Raw genomic sequence first — 10,896 nt, forward strand, 5'->3', positions numbered from 1 at the left:
TACGAACGACTTAGTATCTCGTTCGTACGACTTATTATGTCGTACGTACGACTTAGTATCTCGTTGGTACGACTTATGTCGTACGTACGACTTATTGTACGACTTAGTATCCCGTTTGTACGACTTATTATGTCGTACACACGACTTAGTATCTCGTTGGTACGACTTATTATGTCGTACGTACGACTTATGTCATACGTACGACATAGTATCTCGTTCGTACGACTTAGTATCTCGTTCGTACGAATTAGTATCTCGTTCGTACGACTCAGTATGTAGTACGTACGACTTAGTATCTTGTACGTACGACTTAGTATCTCGTACGTACGACAAACAATATTTTTTTTTCAAGTGGCAGCAATACGCTTCCGTAAAATACAGATGTCAGCTTGTGCAAAAAATTTTCGATTAAAAGTCAATTCGTTCACAAGACTTTATTTAAAAGTTCTATATATTTAAAATTAACAACTTTTTTCATAAATAATCAGAATATTTGAGAAAAAAATGTTTGTAGACTGTTTCACTTTTAAGTCGGTTTATTTAAAAATAATTTTAATTAACAACATGCATCAGTTCCACAATATTAATAAATTTATCAATTTAATTAATTACTTATCTGCTTTGGGTTTTCCATTTTACGCCCTCGTCAATATGAGGTCGTGAGCAGAATGCTGCAAATAACAGCTGACCGCTGTTTATATCGAATTACATTCCTAGAGAAATGACGTACGATCCGTTCCCCTTTCCTGCAATTAGACTTGCACCGGAAGTTTATTGTGCTAAGCGCTGTCGATGTATTCAAAAACAAGTAGAGCTTTTTTTAAAAAGCTTGCTGTCTTTAGCAACAATCTTAAACAGCCTCTAAGGCCGTATTATTCTTTTGAATTTCTTGATTTCCTATTTCTTCATTAACTTTTTAACTGGCATCAGCCCTACCATGGTTGTCGCTCGGTCATCGCGGTAGCCTAGTGGTAGAGCGTTCGCTTCGTGATCGGAAGGCCCGGGTTCGATTCTCGTTCGCGGCGCCGCGTCAAACCTAAGACGTAAAAATATAGGTTGTGACTGTTCCTTTGCCAAGCGCTCGGCATCAGACGTGAAAGTCACAGGTCTTTCGGATATAACCTTAAAAACGTAGGTCCCGTGTCAGGGTAGGTGCTGGCACGATAAAGAACCCTCACTGCTTAATGGCCCTGAGCGCTGAGTATAGGTCTAAATTTGAAGCCCTTCACCGGCATACAGTGACGTCTCCACATGAGCGAAAAATTCTCGAGAGGGACGTTAAACAATATACAAGTAACACTTTTCAAAAAGCTTGCCCGACTTAATCAATCAATATCTGTAAGAGAAGTGATAAACCTTTTGAGCAATACTTTTTTGTGTTTGAAATATATCTTTTTATTTGAGAACCTTGTAAAAATATTTAATAATTTAACTTGTAGAGGAACAGTGCCTTTGCTGCATTCTGAAGAGTTGTTAACAGAATGGTTAATGTATGTGGGTTTTCTGCCAATCGGGTCTTATCTAGGGAAGAAGACCACAAATGTATTGTTAATTTATACGCCATGACCCCCCCCCCTCCCTTTTTCACAAACTTTGAAATATAAGCATGGATGATGTATATAGACCTATTATCTGTGGAATATGGAGTTAACTTAATTCAATGTAATGATATTATTTAAAATACTATAGAAGGGACTTCTAGCTCCGTTTTTACTATGAACAGGAAATGTAAAAATTTAAACATCCGATGATGTCGATACATTCGAGTTTGTTTTTCGACCTCTGACGAAAAGACACGAGATGATGCAATTTACTTTTCTGCAAGTAGATTGATCTACCCCTGGATCTAAATTTAAAGCTACACCTATTCTGAAATCTATTGTGAAATCATTCATTGTGAACATTTTAGAGAATGGATATAACTAAATACATATGTTGTAGGAAAGTATTTTCTCCAAAGAAGTAAAAAGTAGTAGTTTATGCTCATTGATCTTTTTTTTCTGAAAGATGGGTATATACTAGCATTTTTTGAGAACAAAATAGGTGAAAACAACATTTAGGCCTCTGGAAAAGAAATCGAAGATTTCGCACAGGTAATTTCTTTCGTCAAATCGTCTTGAATCTGGTTGAACTGCGTCGATCGTTTGTGGTGATTGGACTAGTCCATTAAAATTTGGAATAAACCAACAGAGGGGAAACAAATTAGAGAAATCATTTCTTTTGTTTTGCATGTCCATATTCTGATACATACGATTCATATGTTGTTTTAAGGAATAAGATAAAATTTGTAGACAGAATTTCTGAATCATAAGAAGATATGGGGGTTACAATAAATTATAACATACTTTATTTAATTTCATGGAAGTTAGCACCCCCATTCATACAATAGAACAATCCAAGAAAAGGCGCGAAGATCGCTTACTCGTGACATTTGGCGCGAAAAGAGCGATTCACCCCTTTCGTAGAATATAAATGGACTGATCCAGTAGTATAGACATGCAGAAAAAAAGATACAAGGACACTTTGAAACGGTAAATCACATGGAATAATCTGTTTCTTGCAAACAGAGTAAACAAAGTAAATACTACATTATTTTGCATCATTAAAATCATTGTTTCCCTGAAAAATGTTTCTTTTAAAATGCAGGTAAAGGTTTCACATGTAAATCAGCTTGCACAAAATCTAGCTCTCTGGGTATGATCTATTAGTTTCGGATAAAGCAATTATCAATCCTTATATAGCCTGACGCCGTGACGTCAGGCAACAATCAATCAATTTTTCGGGACATCTCCACTCAGATGACTTAGCACCAATCTTTCACCAGAGGGCGCAGCTCCGCTTGTTGGAGTTATGTCAGTTGGAAGATATTACTAGTGTTTACAATGTCGGAATAACATAAAACATAGGTTATTTACAACGCTATTTCGGAATGGGCTTTCTGTGTGTCAATCTTTCATTATTTGTTAACTTAACGTTCCACACACTTATGGAGGAAACTCGGATTTACAACATGTCGATAAAAACAATTGACATTAAACTGTTAAATAGGAAAATCATTAATCATAATAAAAGTTTATAAAATGGCGAAAAATTAATGAATTAATTTGTTTTACCAATAGAATATAAGTAGCATTTAGTATGACTATCAATGACAGCATATATGCACGGTCAGTATGCATTTATAATGACCCAATATGACAGATGTAGAATATGGATCTCGGTTTAGCGACCTGGGTCGATATACTCCATGTATCTTTGGTCAATATATGTCTTCCCTGGTCATTATAATTGCATATTGACCTAAATTGTGTCCATATTTGTATACTATATAATAAAAAAGCTATCTATAGAAGCAAACATGTGTATATAAAAGATATGCAAAATACGAAAACAAAACTTCGAAAAATACTAAGGAAATGCGAAATATAAAAAAATCGAAATATAAATCAGAAATAAGAAAGAAAGAAACGTTGAAATTTAGGCTGTCTCTCAAAACGAAAGAAGCAAATCTTTACCTGTGGTATAGAATAAGACCGTTCATGTAAATATAGCCCTTTTACCAATGAACGAAAGACACTGTATTTTTCATTGATTGACAGTCACAAAGCATAAGAAACCGTTTAAGTAGACATTTTAGCATGATCTTAATTTTGCATTATTAGCAAAGGTACTGATATTAGAATTGATTATTGCTAAAAATTAATTGTGCTATATATCCAATAACATCTCTAGTAACCGTTTTAAAAATAGCTAATATTAATTCTCGCTAAAAATGATTTATCAGTTTTTAGAAAGAAATTGCTAAAATTTGCGTCTAGCTAAAATTTCCACTTATACGGTATCTAGACAAGTATAATTCTGGACAGAAAGCTTGGAAGCACACACTTTAACGTTATTAAAAGATTAAAGTAGAGGATATAAATTGCATAACTAGTGTGCAATGCAATTTGTAGCTCATAGACCCAATTTTAATTTAAAAAGTTAAAGATGATGGAATTTTATTATTTGAATCATATTCTTTATTCAAGTGGCATGTTTTATATAGCAAGAATTGATTTTTATAACTTATTCTTAATTTCTGCCTTTTAAAAAGTAAATTGTCCAGAGGGCGAAGGGGGGGGGATTAATTGCATATCCTCAGGAGCAAACAGGGCCTTCTAATGCATGTCATGTAAAAATATATATACTCAACAAAAAAAGAAACGCATATTGTTTAATTTATTAAAGAAATTTTGAAAAAGTATATGGAACAAGTATCTTTTTTATTATTGGATACCTATGACCTATTTAAAGTATATCATGGGCTTTTAAACCCCAATTGTTGAATTGTTTCCCTTGATTAATCATGTTTATGAAAAGGCCTTCCTAGCTCCAAACCTATCGCTTGGCGAATTTGCATTCCGGTAGAATGATCAAGAAATCACCTCCACTAACTTTCAAAGAATTATCACAAACAAAACAAATAGAAATGGAAATATTATTTTATCAAACCTGGAACTAGCTTTGTGCTAGGTAAAATTCTGCGTTCATTCACTCTCATTAATTTATTTATTTATCTTTAAGTACTAGATGAATACGATACATATATTAATGGATAACAAGACGATAGAATTTGGTAAGAATAACGATTCGTAAATATGCCTTGATTGATGAGAGGACTCTTGGACGAAATAAGTTATTCGTCAAATTAGTTAAATTATATCGTCGTTAAAATTTCCTTTTTTACAGTAGATGAAGCCCTTTTGTCGGGTTAATCTGCAGAAACATGTGTTAATCGACTTGATAGAGAAGCTATCGACCGAGCTTTTCTACAAGATGCAATTAATTATTTAATTATTTTCAAAAAGAAGAGTACAAATTTTTAGATATATATCTATTACTAGACAAAAGGTCAATGTATTCATTATTTATTTATCTATTTATAATTTTTTAGGGTTTGATCTATGTATTTTTTTTTCTTAAATAAAATTAATTAAGAATATTTTTTTTCTTTTAAAGCAATTAGTCAAAGCAGTGTAAGTCTGTGGAAAAAAGAAGATATATCATTTGTAGAATCGCATGCCTTTCCAGAGATTATGGACATAGTAAGAAAACAGCCTATTGTGGTATTTCTCGGTGGACCTAGAAGTGGGAAAAAATTCTCATTACAGCACATAGCACTTAAACTTGATGATTATCAGATTGTGTTGTTAGATAACATTGATGAAATGGAAACATTTTTGAACATAAATTTAAAGCAATTATTTATCTTATATAATGCTACTGGTGTCTGGTGTCTTGATGATCAGACAGCAAGAACGATTCATTTTAAGAAAGACAAAATCCAAGCATGTCTTTTCGTTGGGGGTTCAAAGCTATTCCTAACATGTCAAAGAACGGCTTTCAATGAATCAAAACACTGTATGAAATATTTTTTCTTTGATCAGAAGTATGTTGTAGATCTAGAATCAAAGGAATTTGCTTTAAATGCCCAGGACAGAAAGTTGATTTTTAAAAAACATTGTGAAATTAAAAATTTGAGCGATTCTTCCGACATGTTACAGAATAGCTTTGAATCCGAAAAAATATCAATGTTCCCCTTTCTTTGTAAATTATTTTGCTCTTCTGAACACTTTAGAGATTTTGGGAATGGGTTTTTCATTTGTTACAATAACACTTTAGGGGAAATATTTGATGTTATCATGACGGAAAACAAGAATCAATATGCAGTTTTAGTTATCCTAGCTCTTAGTAATTGTGCATTTACAGAAGACAGTTTTGAAGACAGCAGATTTATCGAAATTATGAGAAATGTTTGTCAGGCCTGTGAGGTGTCTCATTATCCGAATGTTTGGTCTTTTATGACATCTCTTTCGGCTTTTTGTGAAATGTTTGTAATGGAATCAGATGGTGAATATCAGTTCATTGATCTGTCAATCAAAGATATCTTGCTCTGTCATTATGCAAGAAAATTCATTACACACATAATTAAGTATGCACCTTGTAAATTTCTGTCCACAAATATCAAGTTCGATGATGCGTTCTTGGATGAAACAATGACTGGGGTGTTAATGAAAAAATCCAAATTCCATACACTTGCAGAACGTCTTCTGCAGGATATAAATAACAACAGTATGTCTGATGTTTTTAGAAGTACTGCCCTACAAAGCAAAATCTTTGTTGACGCCTTCATAAATCACTTACAAAGTAAAACATATGATGAAATTAAGTTGTTATTTCTGAGATGTCCTGATGTAAGAGCGATGACATCAACCTGGCTCCATTCAGAGTTTAAGGTAATAAGCTGGGCCATCTTTTATGGTCATAGAAGAATTCTAGAATTTGTTCTAAATTCTGCTATAGAAAATGGAGATTCTCATGAAAACGTGATCGGCAAAAATAAAAATGAAAACATTCGAATGGTGAAACTCGCTTGTTTTAGTGGCAATGTTGACATGTACTGTTCGATTATACGATTTTTTCCATATGTGGAGGTTTTTGCAGATAGTACTACTGCATCAAGTAGATGTACGTTTGACATAGATGTGAAAAAAGAAATATATAGAAAAAACCTTGACAGCTTCATATTGTCACCTAACACAAATGACGACAGTTTTTATGCATCTGGCTTTACGGTCATGACGGCAGCCTGTTTATGTGGGAATCTTCCCTTAGTGAAAGAGATCTTACATGATGTGCAAAAAAGAGATGTTTGCGAGTCGAATGAACACGAGTCTATTCCATCTCTAAATTTTGTTTATGGGGACAACAGGACACCACTGGAAGCAGCAATTTTGTCCAGCGATTGTACTTTTGTGAAAGAATTGATCGAGATTGGTGCTGAGGTAGATTACAGAATTCCATTATATTCTGTTATGAAATCGGATAATTTGGAAATGGAAAAAACGTTGCTGGAAAATGGAGCTGATATCAAAAAAGTTTTGGAGCAGGCGTCCCTCGATGGAAACAAAATTGTTGTTTTGAAAATATTGAATGGTTCGTGTAAAGACATTTTGAAGAAAAGGGGACAGTTTCAGAGCTGTCTTGATTGGGCTTTGTACAAAGCTTGTGAGGGGGCAAATTTTCACATAATAAAGTTGCTCCTTGAGCAGGGTGCTAACTTAAACTCGACTTTACCAAACAAATGGACTCCACTCCACATTGCAATTGGAAAAGGCAATGATAAGATAGCGAGATACCTCATCGAGAAGGGCTCTAACTGTAATAGCAAAGAAGATCTTTTAGGAAGAACTCCTTTACACGTTGCCTCTCAAAAACATCTCCTACAAGTTGTAAAATTATTATTAAAGAGAGGCTCTAACTGCAATGAGTGTGACGTTGAACGATGTACTCCACTTCATCTTGCAATTGACCCTCATGACAATTCCATTGATAAAACTGCAGATGTAACAGACGATTTGCTTTTTCTCATACAAACGCTTATTGACAATAAAGCTGATATTACTATATGTGATAAAGATAAAATCTCTCCGCTGCTGAGTGCATGCAAGAATCAAATGTGGTCTGTGGCAAAAGCATTAATTATAAATGGCGCTGATTTTAATGCGTGTGATGAAAACGGAGATATTCCACTCTGTTATGCTTCAAAACACAGCGCATTAGAAGTTGTCGAAGTGCTTATTGAAAGAGGGGCAATCGTGAATCTCTGTAATAAGTCTCGCAAATCGCCACTCCATATCGCATCGGGTAATGGGTGTGTGTTAATTGTTGAGAAACTTATCAGAAATGGAGCCAAGGTCAATTTATGTGACAGTTGTGGTAAAACACCAATCCATGCAGCAACAGAAAATGGATTTTTAGAAGTGGTAAAGAAATTAATCGAAAATGGCTCTACTTGTAAAACCACTGATAAGTTTGGTGAAACACCATTGATTTGTGCCTTGAAATATGGACACGAGGATATAGCGTTGAAACTTATCCTAAATGGTGCAGATATTTACTCTTCAAGGGAAAATTACAACTCTTCACTTATCTATGCGATTAAAAGAGGACAATGGAAAGTTCTTGAAAAACTCAGCACACTCGTTGTAGCTAGTGACATATACCAGGATTGTGTAAAATCCTCATTATGTAAAGTATTGGTCAAAGATCATGAAAATATTAAAGACCCCGCCCAGACACCAACAGCAGTTTTGAATATTATCGAAAAATTTATTGAAAAAGGCGCACATGTCAACTATTGTGATGCTGTTGGCAATTACCCGCTTCATTACGCAGTCGAACTTGGATTTCAGAGTGTTGCTGAGAAATTGATAAGCCATGGTGCCAGATGCAATCAATTTAATTTGAAAGGAAAATCGCCTTTACTAATTGCTATAAAAGAGAGGAACGAAAACCTAAGTTTAAGATTAATCGAACTTGGATCTACAGTCAATTTATTTGATAAAAATGAAGAGTCACCGCTGATTTGTGCATCTAAGAATGATCTTCTGAATGTTGTTAGAATGCTTATTAAATATGGGGCGAATGTTAATCAGGTTGATGAATTTGGAGAATCGCCATTGAGTTATGCATCAAAGAACAGTTTCTTGACTGTTGCAGAAATCTTAATTAGGAATGGTGCAGAGATTGGGAAACTAAATAAGGAAGGGGAGTCACCACTTTTTCAGGCTTGTGAAAATGGGCATACGGCAATAGTAAAAGCATTATTGTATAACGGTGCCAAATTTAACTTTGCTTCAAATAAAAGAAATCATTTGCTTTTACATCGTTCTTTAAGGGAAGGAAATTTATTTTTAGCTGAAAAACTTATTGATTCTGGTGCCGATTGCACACTTTGCGATGAGGAAGGAAAGACGCCGATACTTATTGCAACGGAAAAGGGTTATCTCTATATTGTTCTAAAATTGATTGAGGATGAGGTAAATTTTATCAAATTTAATGATTGTGTCTACCAACTTCTGTATGCAGCATGTGTAAATGGACATATGAATGTTCTTCAGATACTTATTAAACACTGGTTTGATTTTACATATAATGAAGTCCAAAAGGGAAATTTGCTGCTGGATACTATATCCTCTGGTCATGTTTTTGTGGCCTGTAAACTAATAAGTCTCATGAAGAATTTCAACCATTGTAATGAAAATGGAGAAACGGCATTACATTTGGCTTCTTTAGAAAATTATTTATGCGTGGTTGAAAAACTTATTCAAAATGGGGCTGAATGCAACCAAGTAGATAAAAAGGGACGTTCGCCTCTTCATTTAGCTGCACAAAATGGCTGTATATCCATAGTAGAACATCTGCTTGAAAATAATTCTGACATCAAAATAGAAGATAAATATGGCAATTCCCCACTACATTTAGCGTCGGAAAATGGACATGCCTTGATAGTGAAAAGTTTGCTCGAACACGGTGCTGATTGCAACGCCGAAAATAAACATGGGCTAACTCCACTTTTACTCGCAGCAACTGGTATAACAGGAATTTCTTCTGTAGTAGAGACGTTAATTCTGCACGGAGCCGATCTTAATTGCTATGATGACGATGAAAATTCCCCTTTGTATTTAGCAGTTGAAGAGGGTCATAATACAGTGGTAAAAACACTGATAAAACACGGTGCAGATGTAAATAGTTGTAATGAAGATGGTTCGTCTCCACTACATGCAGTAGTGAGTGAATACAAGTTTAAACAGCGTGAACTTCTTATTCTCGAAAACTTATTAGCAAACGGGGCAGATTGTAATAAATGCAATGAAAATTGCCAAACACCATTATTCATTGCTGCTGAATTAGGAAACACTGTTGGTGTACAGATGCTCATTAATCACGGAGCTGATGTCAACATATGTGATAATTATGGCAAATCCCCATTATTTGTTGCAATTGATGAAGGACATTTTTCTTCTCTACAGATTCTTATTGATCACGGAGCAGATGTCAACTTGTGTGATAAAGATGGAAAATCTCCATTACTTATTGCAACTGGTATAACAACAATTCCAGTGATGCAGAAACTTGCTAGTCATTGTGAAGATTGCAACATATGTGACATAAATAAAAACTACTTTCTAATTTACACAATTAAACGAGGTGAATATGACATAAACGCTTTGAAACGTACCTTTGGTGATGGTTCTGAGGTAAACATATGTAACAATTATGGAAAATGCCCAGAATATTTAGCAATTGAACGTGAAGACAGTACCTACATGCAAATGCTTATAGAACATGGAGCCGACGTAAATGGATGTGATATTCATGGCCAATCCCCTCTTCATATTGCAGTTAGTAATATCAAAATCCAAAATGTGAAAACACTCCTGGAACACGGCGCTGATATTAATAAATGTGATAATTATGGTATTTCACCATTTCATATTGCGACGCAAAAAAATAACAAATTTGTTATTAATATGTTTTTCAATCAGGGTGCTGAGATAAATAAAACGAAATGATAAAACCTTGCGAATCCTGATTATGAACGGTATGTTAGGATTTTTACACAAATATAAAGATCGTTCAAATCAGGTAGCATAAATAAACGTGTGAAAAGTTAAAGTAGACTTCATATCCATATTCTCTTGAACATACAAAAATATGTTGGGAGACATCATTCAAATGTTGTGTTTAATCATTGACAATTACAAGGTAAGGGATTAAATAAAGATTGATTTACTTTGTAATACCTCGCTTTATGTATTATGCATGCAAATGACGTAAAGAACTATATGCGGTATACTGCATATCTTTGCCCCCACAAAAGTAAAATTTTGAAAAATTCTTGAAATGTGCTGAATTTTATAAATTGTATAAGAAATAAAAATTAACAGAACATAATATAGTTTTAAAGTAGTTTATTGACAATTTTTGTTTTTATGGCGTCACAAACATGTCTGATTTTAAATCAATTTTAAGAAAGAAAACAAAATGGATAAAATTTCAACAATTTACCCT

General features: G+C 34.1%; 1 protein-coding gene across 1 annotated transcript; it reads left to right on the forward strand.

Moving 5' to 3' along the window:
• Positions 1 to 5,681: 5,681 nt before the first annotated feature.
• Positions 5,682 to 10,397, forward strand: LOC134243584 (serine/threonine-protein phosphatase 6 regulatory ankyrin repeat subunit C-like). Its single transcript, XM_062725841.1, has one exon. The coding sequence runs from the start codon at positions 5,682 to 5,684 to the stop codon at positions 10,395 to 10,397; it is 4,716 nt and encodes a 1,571-aa protein (XP_062581825.1).
• Positions 10,398 to 10,896: the final 499 nt, after the last annotated feature.

This window comes from Saccostrea cucullata, unplaced genomic scaffold (assembly GCF_032062105.1).
Source record: "Saccostrea cucullata isolate Sc308-1 unplaced genomic scaffold, CSIRO_AGI_Scuc_v1 ctg540, whole genome shotgun sequence".
NCBI lineage: Eukaryota > Metazoa > Mollusca > Bivalvia > Ostreida > Ostreidae > Saccostrea > Saccostrea cuccullata.

What these genes read in the sequence shown, in the direction of transcription:
- LOC134243584 (XM_062725841.1), top strand. Translation starts at nt 5,682, where the DNA reads ATGACGGAAAACAAGAATCAATATGCAGTTTTAGTTATCCTAGCTCTT.